This window comes from Dermacentor albipictus, chromosome 9, assembly GCF_038994185.2.
Source record: "Dermacentor albipictus isolate Rhodes 1998 colony chromosome 9, USDA_Dalb.pri_finalv2, whole genome shotgun sequence".
Classification (NCBI taxonomy): domain Eukaryota; kingdom Metazoa; phylum Arthropoda; class Arachnida; order Ixodida; family Ixodidae; genus Dermacentor; species Dermacentor albipictus.
In genome coordinates this window covers 715,266-738,216 of record NC_091829.1, presented here as the reverse complement: position 1 = coordinate 738,216, position 22,951 = coordinate 715,266, and the positions used below count along the sequence as shown (strand labels likewise).

General features: G+C 48.2%; 1 protein-coding gene across 3 annotated transcripts in view; it reads left to right on the top strand.

Annotated features, from left to right (window-relative positions):
* The window catches only part of LOC135909205 (nuclear pore membrane glycoprotein 210-like), a 286,256-nt gene that overhangs the window by 187,444 nt on the left and 75,861 nt on the right, over positions 1-22,951 (top strand). For all 3 annotated transcript variants that reach the window (XR_010566632.2, XM_065441064.2, XM_065441065.2), the window contains exon 11: positions 13,721-13,813. Coding sequence is in view for 2 of the 3 variants with exons in the window: in XM_065441064.2 (XP_065297136.1) it covers positions 13,721-13,813 (93 nt within the window). In the remaining variant the exon portion in view is untranslated. The remainder of the gene's footprint in view (positions 1-13,720; positions 13,814-22,951) is intronic.

Here is a 22,951-nt window from a genome sequence, read left to right as displayed (position 1 = left end):
TGAAAAATGCCATAAGTTGTATAATGCCAGTTGTACACCCGCCGCTGTGGCGGAGCGGCTGTGGTGTTGTGCTGCCAAGCACAAGATCGTGGGATCAAATCCTGGCCACAGTGGCCGATGTGGGTGCATTTCAGTGTGGGTGAAATACAGAAACATCTGTGTCCTGTGCATTGGGGTCACATTAAAAATCCCTTCGTGGTCAAAATTAATTCGGAATCCCCCACTACAGCTTGCCTCATAATCATATTGTGGTTTCGGCACGTACAATCCCAGAATTCATTCAACGCTAAGTTGTTAGCAGTGTAGTGGGGAAGAGAACGAGGCACCATTGACAGAAGACGAAGTATGGCAGCCCAGAGAGGGTGAGCTAGCGAGCGAATCTCTTGGGCCAAGGATTTTGTTGCTTAGCTCTACTTGCAAATAAACACCCTTACAGTTTGGTGAAACGGGGGGGGGGGGGGGTAATTTCCCAGTCTCCCAACCTGGAACTACGAAGCCATACCTTACCTCCAGCTTCAGCGATGCCAGAAGAAATCGCCACACAAGGCTCCCAGACTCAAGCCACCGTCTGTCCCGGCGTGCTACCTCAGCATCACCCACCTATATTCAACGGGACTGACGACCAAGACGTCGAGGACTGGTTGGCAACTTACCGGAGCGTGGGCGCAATCAGCAAATGGGACGATGCGACTAGGCTGACCAATGTAATATTTTACTTGACTGGCGATGCCAGTCTCTGGTTCCGGAATCACGAAGCGAAGATTAATAACTGGGTGCCGCTCTAGTCAACTTTTTCGGAACTTAGGGTGGTTGCTAGGGCTAGTTGGTAATTCATGATCAAAAATAACGTACAGCGCGAAGGACAAGAACTGCGATAGACGACATACACAGCGCTGACTTCCAACAATATTTTATTGCGTTGCCACATCGTGTGTATATATACAAGAAAGGGCATGCGCAGAAAATGTAAGATAGTCACATGGGGTGTTCTAACAGCAAGTCACTGAACTAAGAGCATGGTTACCTGAAAAAAAAAAAATAATAATAAAGCATTACGATTTCTATCTGTTTATACACGTGACTTCACCAGGGGTCAGCGTGATAGAGGGGGCACTAACGCAATTGCTACCAAGTTTTCTGATGAAATCAGCTTCCACAATTTCCCGGGTGAGCTGTGAGCATTTGAAGATACTGAAGCTTTAGCGAGACACAGCTCACAGGTCACCCGGGAAATTGTGGAACCAGATTTCATCAAAAAACTTGGTAGTATTTGCGTTAGTGCCCTCTCTATTGCGCTGACCCCTGGTGCAGTCACATATCTAAACAGATAGAAATAGTAATGCTTTATTTTTGTATATTTAATTTTTTTCAGGTGACCATGCTCTTAGTGCAGTGACTTTCTGTTAGAACACCCCATGTGACTGTCTTACATTTTCTGCGCATGCCCTTTCTTGTATATATACACACAGTGGCAACGCAATAAAATATTGCTACAAAACAGCCGCCACAGTGTGGCTGCACTGAGGAGGACGAAGACGATGTGTGTGCTGGCTTGATATAGTGTCGCCATTTTGGCCTCCGTGAGCTAACCTGTAAATAAATTGTAAATAGTATTCGGCTTCAGCTTCACGTAACATTAATTTGGTGGAGGTGGACGTTCCCCGTACCCGTCATGGAGCTTCGCAGCGGTCGCAACGGCGACAATGCAACTTTGGCTTCTGCTGGCGGCACTTCATCTACACAACCGTCTCCGCCTGCAGCCCCGACCTACGTCGCCGTCTACCCACCTCGGGATCCTGGTGCTTTCAACGGAGTCGGCAGTCCTGATGTTGACGACTGTCTCCGCTTATACGAACGTGTCAGCACCAGTCACAGGTGGGATCCGACTATTATGCTTGCCAACATACTTTTCTGCCTCAACGGAGCTCCGTTGGCATGGTTCCAGACTCACGAAGAAGAGATCTCGAGCTGGGATCTCTTCAAAGACAAGCTACGCGACCTTTTTGGCATTCCGTTTGGTCGACAAGTCAACGCCAAGAAAGCCCTTGCCACACGTGTACAGACGTCGACTGAGTCTTACGTGTCGTACATTCTCGACGTGTTGGCCCTTTGTGCCAAGGCTGATCCGAACATGACTGAGGACGATAAGGTTAATCACGTCTTCAAAGACATTGCTGACGACGGCTTCAATTTACTGGTGTTTATGAACGTCACCAGCATCGATACCATCCTCAAGGAGTGCCGCCGTCTCGAGCATGATAAAAGCCGCCGGGTATCCCAGCACATCACACGACTTCCCAACACAGCTGCTACGTCATCCTGTGACGACCTCTTTCACCAGCCGTCGCGATGCGACAACTTGAACCGCATCATTCGTCGGGAGGTTGAAGCGGGACAACCGGCGGCCCCTTCATTCCCGTTACCTGATCATTTTCCAGTGACAATCTCCTTGATCCAGGCCTTCGTCCGTCAAGAGTTGTCCAACGTCAGCGTGCAATCCATTCGTTCCGTATGCTCGGAACCTTCGTCTCCACGCACGACCCCACTGGGCTCTTCTTACTCCTCCTATGGACAGCGCAACCCCTCCGAATGGTGAACCGTGGACGACAAGTCGATCTGTTTTAACTGCCCACGCATTGGACATGTCGCTCGCCATTGCCGCAGCCGCTGGACTTCTCCGACGCGCTATTATCCTGATTACCTCCCTCGCCCCTCTAGTGCATCCTTTTCCTTCGCCCCTTCTATGACCGCCCCATCATCTGACCCTGTGACACCTTTGACACGACCCCGCTACTCCAGCTCGCTTTCTCCCTCCTGCCGCCAATCTCGCTCGCCCCCGTCACGCCGTGCTCCTTCTCCGACCTACTCGCCGCACCCCTGACCGGAAAACTACACAGTGCAGCTTCTGGAGGTAAAGCTGCGTTGACGACATTGGCACGAAATCCTCACTTCACCTTACCCACGAACAAGAATCTTTTGAACGTTCTCGTCGACAATGTTCCTGTGGGCGTGTTGACACCGGGGCACATGTGTCTATTATGAGTGCTGCTCTTCGCCGTCGGCTCAAGAAAGTTGCTGCCGTGGTTGCTCAGTGGCTATGGTGTTGGGCTGCTGAGCACGAGGTCGCGGCATCGAATCCCGGCCACGGCGGCCGCATTTCGATGGGGGCGAATTGCGAAAACACCCGCGTACTTAGATTTAGGTGCACGTTAAAGAACCCCAGGTGGTCGAAATTTCCGGAGTCCTCCACTACGGCGTGCCTCATAATCAGAAAGTGGTTTTGGCACGTAAAACCCCATAATTAAAAAAAAAAAAGAAAGTTCTGACGCCTGCCCCGAACCGAGTTGTACAAGTCGCCGACGGAGGGACTGTCGCTATTGTTGGCATGTGTTCTCACCCGACTCACCATTGCTGAGAGACACACCTTCGTTCTCTTCGCCGTCATCGAGCATTGCCCTCACGAACTCATTCTCGGTCTGGATTTTCTTGCCCATCATTCTGCCCTCATTGACTGTTCGGCCAGATCACTTCGCCTTGACTTGCCTCTTCCTGCCGACCCTGTGGACCCGCCTCCAAGCCATCTGAGCTGCATGGATTTTATTCACCTACCGCCTCACTCTGTGACACACGTCGACTTGTTGTCCTTGCCAGCTGTACCTCACGGCATCTACGTGGCCGCACCAGTTCCGGCCGTTATGCTTACACATGGTGTTACTGTACCGCACACTGTGCTGAAACTTACTGGCAACCGCACCTGCCTTCCACTTGTCAATTTCACGCTAACCGTGCAAGTTCTGCCTCAGGGGATCTCCTTGGCTATAATTCACGCTTTGCAGGATGATGAGGTCAAGCCATTCACAGTGGAAGATCGTTACAGCTCAGCCCATACCGTGACGTCATCGCACGGTACTGACGTCGACATTAAGAAGATGGTCTCCTCTGACCTTACACCTGCTCAAGCTGAAGCTCTTTGCCGCGTTGTTGAATGCTATCGCGACATTTTTGACTTTGACAATAGACCCTTAGGTCAAACGTTCGTTGTGACCCATCGCATAAATACTGGCGATGCGAACCCTATTCACAGACGTCCATACCGTGTTTCTGCGTCGGAATGAGCTGTTATCCAACAGGAAGTCACAAAGATGCTTGCGAAGGACCTTATTGAGCCTTCCTGTAGTCCCTGGGCATTTCCCGTCGTACTTGTCAAAAAGAAGGATGGAACGTGGTGCTTTTGTGTAGATTATCGCCACCTGAACAAAATCATAAAAAAAGGACGTGTACCCTTTGCCTTGTACTGATGACGCTCTAGACTGCCTGTACGGTGCCACCTATTTTTCTTCTATCGACTTACGGTCTGGCTACTTTCAGATATCCGTTGACGACATGGACCGAGAGAAGACTGCATTTGTTACCCCTGATGGCCTTTATCAGTTCCAAGTGATGCCTTTCGGTCTCTGTAACGCGCCCGCCCCCTTCGAACGAATGATGAACTCTTTGTTTCAGGGATTCAAGTGCTCCACCTGTTTGAGCTATCTGGATAACGTCGTCGTTTAGTTGCCCACATTCGACACGCATCTAGACCGTCTTTCAGCGATTCTTGACGTGTTCCGCCACGTCGGTCTCCAGTTGAACTCGTCAAAATGTCATTTCGCTCGCCGCCAAATCGCCATCCTTGGACACCTCGTAGACGCCAGAGGCGTGCGACCCGATCCGGACAAAATTCGCACCGTTACGAATTTTCCTGTTCCGAAGTCTACCAAGGACGTTCGTAGTTTCGTAAGGCTGTGCTCTTATTTCCAACGCTTTGTGAAGGATTTTGCGACCATCGCACGTCCCCTTACCGACCTCTTGAAGAAAGATGCCCCTTTTTCTTGGGGTCCTGACCATGCCGCATCTTTCTCGCAGCTGACTACTCTCCTTACCACGTCTCCAATTTTGGCCCACTTTGACCCGTCTGCCTCAACGGAAGTTCGAACTGATGCCAGTGGTCACGGCATAAGAGCAGTGTTAGCACCGCGCCAGCATGGACATGATCGCGTTATAGCCTATGCCAGCCGACTTCTATCACCTGCCGAGCGCAATTATTCAATCACAGAGCGCGAGTGCCTCGCTCTTGTTTGGGCTGTTGTGAAATTTCGTCCCTACTTGTACGGATGCCCCTTCTGTGTCATCTCTGATCACCACGCTCTCTGCTGGCTATCCTCGCTCAAGGACCCCACGGGACGACTCGCTCGCTGGGCTTTACGCCTGCAAGAATATACCTTCTCCGTGGTATATAAGACGGAATGCTTGCACCAGGATGCCGATTGTTTGTCCCGCTACCCCGTCGACAAACCGGCTGATGCGGATGCCATCGCTTGCATTTTCTCTGTGTCTCAGTTGCTTCAAATCGGCAACGAGCAACAGCGCGATCCTTCATTACGCGCCTTAATCGACCGTCTGGAATCAACTCCTGGCGACGCCTCTCTCCGGATGTTTCTCCTTAAGGAGGGGACATTATACCGCCGCAATCTCGATCCACACGGCCTTGACCTTCTGCTCGTCATTCCATCGCACCTGCGTGCGACTGTCCTCCAGCAACTTCACGATGCTCCCTTGGCTGGACACTTGGGTGTCTCGTGCACATAGGACCGTGTACGCCGTCGATTCTTTTGACCGGGTCTTGCCCGCTCCGTGCGGCGCTACATTTTCGCTTGTGAGCCCTTTCAGCGCCGGACGAAGCCCTCCACACCTCCAGCTGGTTGTCTCCAGCCGATCGACATCCCACCCGAACCCTTTTTCCATGTTGGTCTAGACTAGACCTTCTTGGACCATTTCCTCTCACGGGCTCCGGAAATAAATGGGTTGCCATCGCTACCGATTATGCTACACGGTACGCAATCACCAGAGCCCTCCCGACAAGTTGCGCTACTGACGTTTCTGACTTTGTGCTCTATGACATCATTTTAGTGCATGGTGCTCCGCGCCAATTACTCACCGACCATGGCCGCAGCTTTCTGTCGGCAGTCGTCAAGGACATCCTTCGCTCCTGCTCGACAAAGCACATGTTCAGCACGTCCTACCACCCACAGACCAACGGCCTCACGGAGCGCCTCAACTGGACCATCACCGACATGCTTTCCAAGTACGTTGCGACCGACCACCACGACTGGGATCTTCACTTACCATATTTGACGTTCGCGTATAATTCATCGCGTCACGACACCGCCGACTATTCACCATTCTATCTCCTATATGGCCGAGAACCCGCACACTTTGTTGCCCTCGGCCACACGTTCAACCACTGAATGCGCCCACGACGCGATCGCACAGGCCGACCAGGTGCGCCAGCTCGCCCGCACCCGTCTCGAGGCCTCACAGGAGCATCAGAGGCACCTCTATGATTGCCACCATCGAGATGTGCACTTTACTCCGGGTTCTCTGGTGCTTCTCTGGTGCTTCTCTGGTCACCCATTCGACGTGTGGGCCTTTCAGAAAAGCTGCTGTCACACTACACTGGCCCATACCATGTGGTGCGACAAGTGACTGATGTCACGTATGAAGTCATCCCCGCCGACCTGTCAGCGTCATCGTCGGCTGCAAGTGACATCGTTCACGTGGCGAGACTAAAGCGATACCAGACACCTTTCACCGCGGATGTGTAGATTAAGCACCGGGACGGTGCTTCTACCGCCGGGGGTGATGCTACGGAACAGCTGCCACAGTGAGGCTGCACTGAGGACAGCGAAGACGACGCGTGTGCTGGCTTGATATAGCGTCGCCATCTTGGCCTCCGTGAGCTTACCTGTAAATAAATTGTAAATAGTATTCGGCTTTAGCTTCACGTAACAATATTGTTGGAAGTCAGCGCTGTGTATGTCGTCTATCGCAGTCCTTGTCCTTCGCGCTGTACATTATTTTTCGGAAATCTTAAGCCGCCCTGCAGTATGCAAGCTCCGTACAGAACAGCAACTTCATGAACATGCTTACCAACCCGGTAAGAACACCAGTTATATTGCAGACTTTGTTGACTTGTGCAAGCGTCTAAGCCCTGTCACGATCGACGACACGCCACACGTTGTCCCGAACTACCGCTTTATTTCCCGAACGCGAACCTTCCGCACCCACAACACCCGCAACCACACTCCGATCCCTTTTCACTCCCTCCCCGCTCACTTGCGCCGCTGTCCTCCCCGCACTCACGCTACCTGTTCACCGCTCAGTCAACTACTGTCGATCCCGCGCTTGGCCTCCGAGAACCATGGCTCCTCGTCGTGGGTCTTGGGCTCGCTTGCCCCGGCCCTTGCACGTCACAACCCATCAATGCACAAGTCAGATAAAATCAAGCTCATCCTCAAAGGAATAGGTGGTGACGCATTTCAAATGCTATTGGCTAAAGACCCACAAACCGTTGCAGATGTTGTGAGCTTGTACCAGTGTTTCAATGAACTACACAAGCAATGCGCCCAAACTTGATGCCCTCTGGAACAGAATGACTCGATCTTTGCATTGTCTCTGGGCGACCAGAATACCCTGTTGATTGAGATCAAGCAAATAGCGTGTAAGGAGGTTACTCGACAGCTCCATTTTATTGAGCACGCTCGAGCCAGCACAGGCACAACATTTGGCCTCAGTCACGCAACAAGTGACACAGGAAGAGGTCACTGCCGCTTTGCCTTTTGCTCGTCCGCCATCTCTGGTGTCTGCACCCTTGTCCCACACGCAAGTGGTCACTGCCAGGTTGCCCTCTCAACCAACCTATCCTTCCGCGTTGGCACCCGTTTGACCACCACCAGTTCTGTTAAGCCCACCAGTCCCCATGTTTTGCACATTACATATTGGAGACCAGCGATATATCTTTGACACTGCAGCAGGAATTGTCAGCAGGAATTGACGGTGACCTGTCAAAATGACATGTCACCGTCAGCAACTACGCCATCAGCACCATAAATCAGATTATTTGTATTTTTTATTTCTGTCAAAATAAACATTCATTCATTCATTCATTCATTCATTCAAATGCGCAAGAGCGAATCTTTCATTTTGTGTACTTTATACTAACTTTAACATTTGCCGAACTTTAACATTTTTTGCCACGACCGCAAGAATGCACTTGGCGGGGGCGTACTCATCGCCACTAACAAAGGACTATCATGCTCTCTAATCAGTACATCTTCACAACTGGAATCGCTATGGGTAATGTGTCGTGCTCCTCCCAAAGCAATAATACTCGGGGTATGCTACAGGTCCCCTCAAACTGATCCAGATATCGCCCTCAATCTTAATGAAATATTATCCCAGTTTACTAAAAAACACCCCAATGCATGCATCCTCCTTTACGGAGACTTCAACTTCCCTAGCATTAATTGGCTCAATCAGGCTTCACCAACTTCAGGAAATACTGAAGCAAGCGAATTTATCAATGGTTGTCTCAGCTTTGACCTCATCCAACAAGTAACAGAACCAACGCGCGTCACTTGTTAATCCTCAAACATTCTAGACCTTGTACTAACTAATAACCACAAAAGCTTAAAATCTATCGTATATTTATGAGAAATCAGCGATCACAAAGTCAGTCATACCACTTTAATTTCGTCCCCAAAACACGTCCCGTCTTTCGCAAAACAATTCACTTGTACGATCAGGCTAACTATGAAGCAATTAATGAATTACGAGATTTTCTGCCGGTTTTCCAATCCAATTTTGGTTCCCGTTCCCTCAATGACAACTGGCTAGTGCTTAAGGACAAAATTACTGACCTGACTGATAAATTAATCCCCACGGTGAGCTTTCTTGCCAATAAAGATAAACCATGGTTGAAGCCGCTCTTCCAGCGGCTTCAGCTTGTGATATTGCCTTGTTCATCTTGCGCAGCTTCATTCTTCACTACAGCGTGCCACGCCAGCTGCTTAGTGACGGAGGCCACATGTTTCTTTTGCAAGTTGTCTAAGAGCTTCTCAGTCAGTGTAACACTATTGATCGCACCGCTACAAGCTATCATCAGCAGACTAATGGCTTGACGGAGCGCTTTAACCGAATACTCGATGATATTCTCTCCATGTGCATAGCCTCTGATCATTCTAATTGGGTCTTAATGATTCCTTTCATGACATACGCTCAACAACACTACTTGATTCACCAACTGGCCCAACAGTCTATGCTTCTATGCCTATAACACAGCGACACAAGCCACCACTGGATTTCATCATCAGCAGCAGCCTGGTTACGCCCACTGCAGGGCAAAGGCCTCTCCCATACTTCTCCAACAACCCCGGTCATGTACTAATTGTGGCCATGCCGTCCCTGCAAACTTCTTAATCTCATCCGCCCACCTAACTTTCTGCCGACCCCTGCTACGCTTCCCTTCCCTTGGGATCCAGTCCGTAACCCTTAATGACCATCGGTTATCTTCCCTCCTCATTACATGTCCTCCCCATGCCCATTTCTTTTTCTTGATTTCAACTAAGATGTCATTAACTCGCGTTTGTTCCCTCACCCAATCTGCTCTTTTCTTATCCCTTAACGTTACACCTATCATTCTTCTTTCCATAGCTCGTTGCGTCGTCCTCAATTTGAGTAGAACCCTTTTCGTAAGCCTCCAGGTTTCTGCCCCGTAGTCGCGCGAGTACTGGTAAGACACAGCTATTATACACTTTTCTCTTCAGGGATAATGGCAACCTGCTGTTCATGATCTGAGAATGCCTGTCAAACGCACCCCAGCCCATTCTTATTCTTCTGATTATTTCCATCTCATGATCCGGATCCGCCGTCACTATCTGCCCTAAACAGATGTATTCCCTTACGACTTCCAGTGCCTCGCTGCCTATTGTAAATTGCTGTTCTCTTCCGAGACTGTTAAACATTACTTTAGTTTTCTGCTGATTAATTTTTTGACCCACTCTTCTGCTTTGCCTCTCCAGGTCAGTGAGCATGCATTGTAATTGGTCACCTGAGTTACTAAGCAAGGCAATATCATCAGCGAATCGCAAGTTACTAAGGTATTCTCCATTAACTTTTATCCCCAATTCTTCCCAATCCAGGTCTCTGATTACCTCCTGTAAACACGCTGTGAATAGCATTGGAGAGATCGTATCTCCCTGTCTGACGCCTTTCTTTATTGGGATTTTGTTGCTTTCTTTATGGAGGACTATGGTGGCTGTGGAGCTGCTATAGATATCTTTCTGTATTTTTACATGCGGCTCGTCTACACCCTGATTCCGTAATGCCTCCATGACTGCTGAGGTTTCGACAGAATGAAACGCTTTTTCGAATCAATGAAAGCTATATATAAGGGTTGGTTATATTCCGCACATTTCTCTATCACCTGATTCATAGTGTGAATATGATCTATAGTTGAGTAGCCTTTGCGGAATCCTGCCTGGTCCTTTGCTCGACAGAAGTCTAAGGTGTTCCTGATTCTATTTGCGATTACCTTAGTAAATAGTTTGTAGGCAACGGACAGTAAGCTGATCGGTCTATAATTTTTCAACTCTTTGGCGTCCCCTTTCTTATGGATTAGGATTATGTTAGCGTTCTTCCAAGATTCCGGTACGCTCGAGGTCATGAGGCATTGCGTGTACAGGGTGGCCAGTTTCCCTAGAACAATCTGCCCACCATCCTTCAACAAATCTGCTGTTACCTGATCCTCCCCAGCCGCTTTCCCCCTTTGCATATCTCCCAAGGCTTTCTTTACTTCTTCCGGCGTTACCTTAGGGATTTCGAATTCCTCTGCAATATTTTCTCTTGCATTATCGTCGTGGGTGCCACTGGTACTGTATAAATCTCTATAGAACTCCTCAGCCACTTGAACTATCTCATCCATATTAGTAATGATATTGATGTTGTTGATTAACTTCGAAAGTTCTGCCAGTTCTATTCTAGCAGTAGGGTTAGAGGCTTTCATACATTGGCGTTTCTTGATCAGATGTTTCGTCTCCTGCGATAGTTTACTGGTATCCTGCCTAACGGAGTTACCACCGACTTCCATTGCACACTCCTTAATGATGCCCACAAGATTGTCGTTCATTGCTTCAACACTAAGGTCCTCTTCCTGAGTTAAAGCCGAATACCTGTTCTGTAGCTTGATCTGGAATTCCTCTGTTTGCCCTCTTACCGCTAACTCATTGATCGGCTTCTTATGTACCAGTTTCTTCCGTTCCCTCCTCAGGTCTAGGCTTATTCGAGTTCTTACCATCCTGTGGTCACTGCAGCCCACCTTGCCGAGCACGTCTACATCTTGTATTATGCCAGGGTTAGCGCAGAGTATGAAGTCTATTTCATTTCTAGTCTCGCCGTTCGGGCTCCTCCACGTCCACTTTCGGCTATCCCGCTTGCAGAAGAAGGTATTCATTATCCTCATATTATTCTGTTCCGCAAACTCTACTAATAACTCTCCCCTGCTATTCCTAGTGCCTATGCCATATTCCCCCACTGCCTTGTCTCCAGCCTACTTCTTGCCTACCTTGGCATTAAAGTCGCCCATTAGTATAGTGTATTTAGTTTTCACTCTACCCATCGCCGATTCCACGTCTTCATAGAAGCTTTCGACTTCCTGGTCATCATGACTGGATGTAGGGGCGTAGACCTGTACACTCTTCATTTTGTACCTCTTATTAAGTTTAAGAACAAGACCTGCCACCCTCTCGTTAATGCTATAGAATTCCTGTATGTTACCAGCTATATTCTTATTAATCAGGAATTTGACTCCTAGTTTTCTTCTCTCCGCTAAGCCCCGGTAGCACAGGATGTGCCCGCTTTTTAGCACTGTATATGCTTCTTTTGGCCTTCTAACTTCACTGAGCCCTATTATATCCCATTTGCTGCCCTCTAATTCCTCCAATAGCACTGCTAGACTCGCCTCACTAGATAACGTTCTAGCATTAAACGTTGCCAGGTTCATATTCCAATGGCGGCTTGTCCAATGGATTTACCTCCTTTGGATTTACCCCTTTCTTTTTACTATATGGACCTGAGCCCACTTCCACACTGGATACTATACTCCCTTACCGCCTGGATACATATGAATGCCGCCCAGCCTCGGAACTCGCTGAATGTGTCGAAGAGTGCTGCCAACTAGCATGCTCATTTACCTTCGTGACACAAAGTCTTAAAAAGAATGCCTTGACCTCGCTAAACCTGCCCCTATCTTCCCCGTTGGCTCTGACTTGTGGCTTTCAGTTCCATGCCAGACCCCTGGTCTCTCCTGCAAGCTGACAGTGAAATATCACGATACTTACCGCATCGTTCAATGCACGTCGCCAGTGAACTACATTGTCGAGCCTGTGACACCTCCCACCAGCAGGCGCTGCCGCGGTCGTGAAACAGTCCACTTGAGCCAATTAAAGCCCTACTACAACCCTCTTGTGCTTGCATCACCTTGAGTCGCCAGAATGGCTCCTCTTCGCTGTCATGGCCAATGTAGAGGGGAAGAGAGACAGGTACTATTGAGAGAAGACAATAACGTCTGGCAGCCTGGAGCGTGAAAGCTAGCGACCAAAGCTCTTGGGCCAAGGCTGTTGTTGCGTAGCTCTGCTTGTAAATAAACCCCCTTACAGTAGCTGAAATACAGTCCCTGGTGCAAGTGTCAACATCAGCTGCCAAAAAAGCGTAACTCTCGTGGTTCATTTATTGTGTTCTCGATTGCGAACGTTAGTGCTGGGATATTGTATGAAACAGGATCGTATCAACAAGGTTCTACTGTATGAAGCATTGTGCAAATTATTGCCGTATGAGAAGCCAACATGCTCTGAGCAGATAGGGTTCGAGTGACCAGGGACACTCACTGTCGTTCTTGCAGCTTTGGCAAGCTTGCGTTTGTGCTTCTTGAATTGGGGCTGAGTGAGCAGCTTCTTCAGGCAGTGCATTTTGGTGAGAAGTTTTGGTGTGCCCACTAGGCTTGAATTGTTGCGGCACGAGATGCTGATGCCGCCAGAGCAAAACATTCTTCCCTCGACACTCGGGGTGAGGCTCTCCTTGCTTTCCCTCTTTTGTTCCCTTAAGCCCTTTCTGCCTGTGTAGAGTAGCAAATGACGTTTGGTCTATATGTTTGCTCTTTCCTTTTCTCTCTCGTTTCCCTCAAGAAGAATTGTGCACCACCTTTGACCTCGGGACGCAAGCAGCTCACAATGACTGGCGACAAAACGGTGCTCATATCATCCACTACTGTTGCTACCTCGCTGGCTCAAACAAGCTTCCCATTATATAGATTCTAACACTGTGCTGGGTCTGCATCTTATTACGACTTTTAATGTTCATAGGCTTGTAGGTATGACAGCATAATTGTCTACACTTTGTAGTAACAGCATAAAGTTAGCTATCAAGTCATTCAAGCGCAATCATAGCACAGGGTCCTTTTACTGCCATTGAAATGTGCACTTACTGTATAGTTGTGATATTGATAGCTATATATATTTTCCTCAACTTCTGGGTGTGTAGGGTATTTCATATGTGCCCTGGTTTTCTGATAACTGCCCATACTACTTGGGGATAAAAGCCTGGAGGCATGTTCTCCATTGGTCACTCACTTTGTACACCATAATTTCCAACACGCGGCCGCACTGGAGTGATGGGCACTTGATGATGATACATTAATTCAAATGCTTATGGGAACTGTGCCTTTCAGTTCATTACATCTGTTGACTTTGGCCGGTTGCTGTACACTGAAGGTGATTGACTGTAAATGTGTCCTTGGCTGTTTTCACATCGAAGTCAAGCACCGTGACACTCTTTGTGACCTCTTCAGCCAACGACCAGCAGCTGAGGCCATTTGATGACTGCAGCCAGGTGTCGCTTGCCGTGGAACTTGTGGACAAGCGCATCATCAAGCACCTCCCAGGTAAACTCCCCCTACATCACCTTTTGCTTTAATCATTGTGACAACCGTGTATTGTTAACCAAATAAATAAATAAAATAAAGAATAAATTCACTGTAGCGCAGCTAATCAAAGTAGAAGTGCTTGCAGTATAGTTGCATGATGCCTTTGCATTTCCAAAGACCTCCATGTCCTTTGCCTCCCATCTGGACGGGATAGCAGCGAGTGTTAAAGCACTGTCCCTTGGCTGTCACCCCGCTTTTTAGCAGTTTTCATGTAAATTTTGCCTTCTCTTTGTCGGTACGTAAACGAAACTACTACTACTACTTCTTCTTTCATTCCTTTTTTTTTTTCAGTAAATGTGTGCTTCACATTTTGCAAATATGTAGCTTATCCACGGTCCTTTGGAAGTAAAAGGGAATTCAGTGTGTTTTTGGCTAGCTCAATGTGATTAACTCTAGGTTAATAAACAGAATTTCGACTGAGAAGAAAATGCCATCTTTATTCTGTGGGCTGGCCTTCAAACAAAACGATAAATGCTGCTTCAGTTACATGCCGCCCGAGTGCCTTGTTCGCTAGATCGGCACAATGAAGGTTTATGGAGTCGTCGATCACACTGACCCTTGACCCAGCCACGCCAGTGAACAAATATACAGTGGGCACGCGGCCACATCAACATGAAACAAAGAACATTTCCCGTATTTTAATTGTTGCCCAGTAGTTAAACCTGTTTTTCCGGCCAGTGATTGTAGTTCATGGAGGCACTTTCTTTTTGTTAGTTTCATTTCGCAGTATGTTTTCGCCCGTCACAGTTGCACAAATAAGCACTTATTAACCCTTTGAGGGTCAATGACGTAAACATACGGCGCCACAAACAAATCCAAAAATGGTCGATTCCGTATATTTACGACGCCGTCTGTACGTTTAAAAAGCGCACCAATTTCCTAACTTTTTCATTTCTGTCACGTGCTGCCACTATGTGGGAATTCAGGGAATTTTTTTAGCTGCCTCCCTCCCTTTGTTTTCGTTGCATGGTTTGTTTTAGAACTAGGTTGCTCCGATGCCCCTATATACTACCGCTGGCGCATTGGTGCACACGCGGGCAGGCGGCAGTTCAGCTTTTGTTCTGCGGGTGGTGTCGGTTTCTTGTGTTTGCAAAACTGATGGCTAACTCGTTACAAATCGCTCATAGGGCGTCCACCTCTTTCTTGCTCGTTTAGTTCTCACAGGGGTGCACATAGGAAGGATGCCACCGTGCATGCGTTTCCGTTGCTTTGTTGTTGTTTTTTCTTACACTCGCGATAGCTAATTGCCATTGGTTGGCGATAAGATTAAGATTAGCAAAAGTTTGTGACACGTTGTGCTTTTTTGACGGGCGCAGAACCACACAGATTTCTCGAGTGCGCGCACCTACGCAGTTCGATTACGCTATGGATGTACATATTAGTGTAAGAGCAGGAACATTTTGAGTCTTGCAAAATATTCTTGTGTGTGCATTTTTAAGGCCTTGAACTATGTGTATAAAAATGTATCAAATTTATAATCCTTATAAGTTTATTTCCTTTTTTATTGTTATTATTCATGAATGAAGAGTACATATATACCAACGCAAAATATTTTTTTCTTGCTTTACGGTCACCCCAGAAAAATTGCGGTAAATTTTTTAGAAACAAGTTCCTAAGAAGAATTGGAATCTGCAATAAAAGAAATCGACCCTGGGTTGTCACATATGGCAAAAAAATCGACCCTCAAAGGGTTAATATTAATAATTTATGTGTTCTATTATTGACAAAACGAAACAGACGTTCCTGTTCACTCTATATGTATATTTTTTCAAGTATGTTTTGTTCAGGCGCTATAAAACATATCTTCAGCATGATTCGGATTATTGCTTGGATGTAGTGGGTTTTTAGTAGATTTTGACTCTTTGTAATGCAGATTTTTTTAGCTTTATGGGGTCTTGACTAGCAAGTTTTTATTTCTAGCTGGCAACACTGCTCTACACTTTCTCTCTCCGTTTCCTCTGCTCTAAGGTGCGTGATCGCAGAAATGTCGGCCAAAGGATAGGTGGCCCCCTCCAAATGGGATCCTTGTATTTTTATTTTTTGCAGTGCACTGTTTGTGGTCACTGACAACTATATGACTATTTTGTAATTAGGTTCTGATTTGTTTCTATGTTAAACAGTTGTGTTTCAAACCTCAATTACCAAAAGTCTTAGGGGAGATTGCACCTAGAGTTCTTGCTTCGGGCACGGGTTCACTTTCCTCTGGCTGAGCACGTGTGCGCAGTGGTGTGTCAATACACAGAGCGAAGCGGGCACAAACGCGGCACCGTATGGGGGTTCAATGTGCTCAAACCTGCAGTGGTCATCTGGTGAGTGTCTCAGGCACATGCACTGTATAAGCAGTGAGAACAGAAGAGGCAAAGCTGAAAGTGAGACCACCTGCTGAACTGTCCTCTGTACCAGTAACCTCACAGTGTGCCAGTGTGCCAGCTCTGACTGTTGTGTTCACCCACCCTAGCCAAAACAAAAGCCTCAAATTTCATGTTGATGTTTCATTTCTTGCTTGCTATTGTCTTGAAATGTGAAACATAATAAGTAATTTTTTTTTCCTTGCCGCGCAAGCACCTGTTGACAATAAAGAAAGCCCACATGTTCAATGGAACTGGTTTATCAGCCTTTGTGCAAAGCACAGTTCATGTCCCTAATAGAATATTTGTAACTGACTCACCTACAAATTTTAGCATTACCATTGTTTTATATATTATAAGGGGGTCTAATTAACAAGTTAGAATGTGTCACAATACACAGGCAGGTCTGTTGATCAAGCGTTGGGCACTGAGCGAGCAAGCTCTGTTTTCGAGCGAGGTGTTAGTCGAGGGTTAGGAGCTAGGAGTGAGGTTCATAGTAAGGTTTGAGTCACTGCACGTGCACTGTCTCACTTCCACAGTGTCTTAGGTCAACGGACAGCGTGAGAGGCTCGATAAGGTAATTGACAGGAGACTGCTGTTGCACGACGCAGTAGGGACCGTGGTACTTTGCTAGGAGTTTATAGGAAAGACCGGGAGTGGTGGAAGGGATCCAGAGACAGACTAAGGAGACTGGCTGATGTGAGCTGGTGGGTCGGTCGTCGTCACGACGGAACTATTGCTGCCATTGGTCTTCGGTCATAAAAGAGTGGCTAGCTGGCAGCATTCCTCGGCATATCTGGAAGCTTCCGACAGTGGTATGCGCTCCGATGGGTCAGGTCGGTACGGGAGAATTGTGTTGAAGGTGCAGGAAGCTTCACGACCATATACGAGGACGAATGGGGAAAAGCCTGTCGTAGCCTGTGAGGCAGTGTTGTATGTGTAGGTCACAGAGGGTAAAATGAGTTCCCAGTTCGTGTGATTGGACGCAATGTACCTGGATAGCATATCACCGAAAGTGCAATTGAATCGCTTAGTCATGCCATTAGCCTGCGGGTGATAGACAGTAGTGGTGCGATGGATAGTATGGCATGCAGTAACAGGCGCGTTAACTACCTTGGAAAGGAAGACACATCCTCTGTCACTGAGAAGTTCCCTGGGCGCACCATGGCAAAGTACAAAGTGTTGCAAGAGAAAGGACGCAACATCGTGGGCTGTGGTGGTTGGCAGGGCAGCTGTTTCTACATAACGCATGAGGTGATCTATGGCAACAACAATCCAGTGAGTCTCAGCAAGTGTACAGGGTAGAGGGCTGTAGAGGTCAATTCCAACGTGTTGGAATGGTTGAGAGGGGCGAAGGATTAGCTGCAAGGGACCACAAGGGCGGCGAGCAGGAGACTTGCAGCGTTGGCATTGTGAACAGGAGCGGATGTACTTCCGCAGAAAACTGTTCATCCCATGCCAATAAAAGTGCAAGTGGAGCCTGGTGTATGTTTTGAAGAGGCCAGTGTGGGCGCATTGTGGGTCTGCGTGGAAAGCGGAGCACACATCTGTGCTAAGCTGCAGAGGGACGACGAACAACCACTTACGACTGTTTGAAGTGTAGTTGCTGCAATAAAGCAATCCATCCCGTACTGTAAAATGAGAACATTGATGGCAGAGAGCACGGCAAGGGCTAGTTGTCGGGGGTCAGATAGGCAATCCAAAAGAGCTGCAATCCACGAATCTTCGCGCTGCTCCGCAGCCATATCGATGAGCGCTGGTGACGAAAACACCGAGTCGATGGCAGAAAGGCAAGTCCTGTCACATCACGTGAGGGAGCGAGAGAGAGCATCCGCTTCGGTGTGTTTGCGGCCAAACCGATAGATGGGTCTTTCAATGTCGAGAGCCAACGTAGGTGCGATGGTAGTTAACGAGATCGAAAGGACGGCCGTGCAGGTATGGTTGAAATTTTCCAAGGGCCCAAATGACAGCTAAGCACTCATTTTCAGTTTCGGAGTAATAACATTCGGCCTTGGTGTCCTGCTGGCGTAGGCTATCATGTATTCCTCGTATCCATTTTCGTGCTGGGTGAGGATAGCACCAAGTCCTATGCTGCTGGCGTCTGTGTTTAACTTCTGCGGGAGCCATTGCATCGAAATGGCACTGTACGGGTGGCGATGTGAGCAGACAGCGCAATGTTGTAAACATGTCATCACAAGCTGGGGACCAGGTACAAAGGCCGGTGTCGGCACGCAGAAGTTGGGTTAACGGAGCAATAATAGAAGCAAAATTTCTAATAAAACAACGAAAGTATGAGCAGAGCCCAATGAAGCTTTGAAGTTCCTTCGAGGTCGTTGGTTTCGGGAAATCGGTGACAGTGCAAAGTCTAGAAGCATTGGGTAAAATGTCATCTTTGCAAACCACCTGTGTGAGTATCATTAGTTGCTTGGCTCCAAAGCGAAATTTCTTCATATTGAGTTGGAGGCCTGCGTTAAGCACTGCAAGACCTGCTCGTACGGCAAAAGTGAGAGGCAAAGTCAAGAAAGAAGACGGACCACATCATCAAGGTAACTTAAGCACATTTTTCCATTTTAGATCACGGAGGAGATTGTCCATCCGTTCAAAAGTAGCAGGAGCATTGCAAAGACCAAGTGGTATGCAGGCCGGCCGGGGTTACAAAAGCTGTTTTCGGGCGATCGGCTGGTGCCATGGGCACTTGCCAATAGCCGGAACGTAAGTTGAGTGAGGAAAAGTACTCCGCACCTTGCAAAAAATTGAGGACGTCGTTAATGCACGATAAAGGATATACGCCCCTGCACGTTATCTTGTTGAGATGGCGGTAGTCCAAGCAAAACTGGCTGGACCCATCCTATTTCTTCACAGTGACTACAGGGGACACCCAGGAACTGTTAGAACGTTGAAAAACTCTGCGCTGAAGCATATCGCTTATCCCTGTATCTGTTTCTTTCTTCGTCCTCGTCCAAGTCGCGCTTGTACACTCTACCATGGATTCTAACCAACTAGCCCGCCAGCGTGTTTTAACCATATCGCTGACTTTGTCTTCAATAGCACGGTACTCTGTGGGTGACACACGATAAGGTCGCTGGCGCAGCAGAGCGTGGGCGGCCGCATTTATCTCGTGATACACCATTGGTGTGCGGCCCAAAGTCGCTTGTTGATAATCGAATGTAGAGGTGTACTTGTGAAGCAGGTTAAGAAGCTGGGAAAATATTGCGGGGCTCAGGTTGCTATCCATAGAACTGTCAAAGACATCCGGTGGAAACAGGGCAAGCAGGGCAACAAGCCAATGTACTGATCTCAGAGCAGGTGCCGTCAAGAGGGGCATCGAAGATGGTCATAGAGTCGATGCGCTCAAGACATCCAAGACACTCACAGCGACGCAAAGTGAGGGGTGAGGCATAATCGTTGGAGACAAGCATATCAGTGAAGCTCCCATTGACAGTTAGGACAGCAAAGGGAACAGAACATCGTCGAACAAAAATATCATCATCATCATCATCATAATTAGCCTGGTTACGCCCACTGCAGGGCAAAAGCCTCTCCCATACTTCTCCAACAACCCCGGTCATGTACTAATTGTGGCCATGTCGTCCCTGCAAAATTCTTAATCGCATCCGCCCACCTAACTTCCTTCCGCCCCCTGCTACGCTTCCCTTCCCTTGGAATCCAGTCTGTAACCCTTAATGACCATCGGTTATCTTCCCCCCTCATTACACGTCCTGCCCATGCCCATTTTTCTTTCTTGATTTCAGCTAAGATGTCTTTAACTCATGTCTGTTCCCTCACCCAATCTGCTCTTTTCTTATCCCTTAACGTTACACCCATCATTCTTCTTTTCATAGCTCATTGCGTCGTCCTCAATTTAAGTAGAACCCTTTTTGTAAGCCTCCGGGTTTCTGCCCCGTAGGTGAGTACTGGTAAGACACAGCTATTATACACTTTTCTCTTGAGGGATAATGGCAACGTGCTGTTCATGATCTGAGAATGCCTGCCAAACGCACCCCAGCCCATGCTTATTTTTCTGATTATTTCCGTTTCATGATCCGGATCCGCCGTCACTACCTGCCTTAAGTAGATGTATTCCCTTACCACTTCCAGTGCCTCGCTACCTCTTGTAAATTGCCAATCAACGAAAATCAGCATCATCAAAATAACATCAACAAAAATATGCGACAGCGTAAAAAGAGCAGTGGTACCTGTAACACCGTTAAAGCGTGCAGTTGCAGTCACAGATTACTACGGAGGTATCGCAGTGTCGTCAGCAACGACCAGCTTGGTGCCAGAATCATCAGCACCATCAAGTTGGGTGTCAGGAAGCGGCGAAAATTCGACTTTGGCACGAGAGCGTTCAATGACGGCCTTGTGATCACAAAGGAAGTCCCACCCCAAGATGGTGTCGTATAAGTTTGAAGACAGAACAGCAAATTCGACTGTGTACGTGAGTCCTCTAATGGTGATGTGGGTAGTGCTTGCAGCAACAGGGGTAAGGTGCTGTGCGCTTATTGTACGGGGCGACAGGGCAGACAAAGATGTCATTACTTTTCTGAGTGAGCGACAAAGTTTTTTGGTAATTACTGAAACGGCAGCTCCTGTGTCGACAAGCATAAGTGCAATGATTCCATCTACAGTTACTTCAATAATGTTCATCAGAGAATAGCGAGGCCTTGTGCTGTTCGACACAGACGCACTTGCCTTGGGAACTGCAGCGACTAGTTTTCCTGTTCAGTAGGAGTCGAACGACGACACATTGGCGAAAACGAACAGCGTCAGGGACATGGCGAGTGGCGCTCGTGGGCAGGGTTGGCGGTGCATAGAGAAGTCGGGCATGATTCACAAGGCGACGAGAACGGAATTGGAGGTGTGTATGGTGGCGCAGGTTGGTCAGCTCGGGGAAGCCATGAGCAGCGGCGACAGAACCGTGCCACATGACCAGGCATGCTGCAGTAGAAGCATATTGGGCAGTTTTCAGGCTTGCGCCATAGTCCAGTGTTGGCTGGTATCCTGGTGGGAAACGCTGGCGAGCGTGATAGTACATCGGGTTGTGGTGGTGATAACGATGGTGGCACAGTCCGCGCTACAACTTCAGCATATGTTACAGGTGCAGGTGCTGGCGGCGGTGCATGCAGGGATGAAACAGCCTCAGATACTTGCTTCTGTATCATTTGTCACAGGTTTGGAGTCGAATATGGCGCAGAGCTTGAAACGGCAGTGAGTAGAGGCAGCTGCCGAGCGACTTTGGCACGGATGAACTCTTTGATCTTGCAGAGCAGGGGGCCGTGGTCAGGAACTGCAGTTAAGCTCAAAACAGAGATATCCTGCATGGAAGAACGCCGGGTCAGGAGGCGCTACCTGTGGAGTTCATCATAACTCTGGCAAAGATCTGCAACTTCGATGACGGTCTGCGAGTTTTTCGATAAGAGCATTTGGAGCACTTGAAAGGTGTCATCTTCGATGCCCTTCAAAATATGACGGATCTTATCAGATTCGGTCATTGTTGTATTGGCGCGCTTGCAAAGGTCGATGATGTGACGTTATCCAGATACACATTGTGCGCGCTTGTGCCACTGACACGCGATAAGCGCTATGCTTTCATTTCCTTTACGCAAATTCTCACAGAAGTCATGTGATCATACTGAATGAGTATATATTTCACGAAGGTACATTAAAAAGGATCATTCTTGTTCATGAGACAATGAGCATCTGTCTGCCTATCTGACAGATGACGTCTTCTATGTAGTTGGTAAAGTTCTCAGTGGGCTGCTGGGAATGGTTGTGCGAGCGCTTTTCAGTACGAAGCTTTTGCACCGCAGGCCTAACGAAAACTTGCGTGAAGCTTGTCATGAAGTCTGACCAGGTGCGAAGGTCGGATTCGTGGTTGCGGAACCACACCTTCGCGACACCCGTGAGGTAGAAGACTGCATTGTTCAACTTCTGAGCATCGGCCCATTTGTTGTGGGCACTCGTGCATTCATAGGATGAGAGCTAGTTTTCGAAATCGTTTTTGTCGGAGCCACTGTAGATGGGTGGATCCCGTTGACACAGTGATCCTGAACAGAGAAGGGTGGGCAAGGCCGGTGGTGGTGTTTGGCTTTCGTCTTCAGGCATGATGGGTGGCAACTTCCGACTGCAGAGTTCCAGGGTTAGGGAAAACCTAGCAACTTCCACCAAATATTTAAGTCATTTTAATTAACAAGCCGGAATGTTGCGCGATACACAGGCAGGTCTGTTGATCAAGCGTCGGGCACCGTGTGCACTCGCTCTGTTCTCGAGCGAGGCATTGACAATGCGCCTGAAGCACATGCCTGTCTTATTTGCTATAATATATATATATATTTTTGCCTTGGGTTGGGGAGATGGGAATGCGCAAGGGTTACCCTACGATCCACAGTCAGGAAAGGGCACGACGCTCCTGCGCTCTGCAACACACAGAGGCATACGGCAGGGTTCATCGTCTCTTTGACACGGCGCAGAGAAGGCTTGAGCCAGATAGCCAACACAGCTTTATTCACCCAAGATGCAGTACAGTGCGACAGTTCCAGCGCTCACGGGCAAAGGCTCACTGCAAAGCTGATCGAGTACACCCACCTGTTGCGCTAGGGCTAACTAAGTTAGGAAGCGGTCCACGAAGCATGAGAACGAAAAGCCACGGGAGCAAAGGCCCCATGTAACCAACTCATTGCGGGCCTGTGAGCATCTGCAGCGGTGATAAAGCACTCAGCGGAAGAGAGCTCAGGTGGAATGGGCGTCC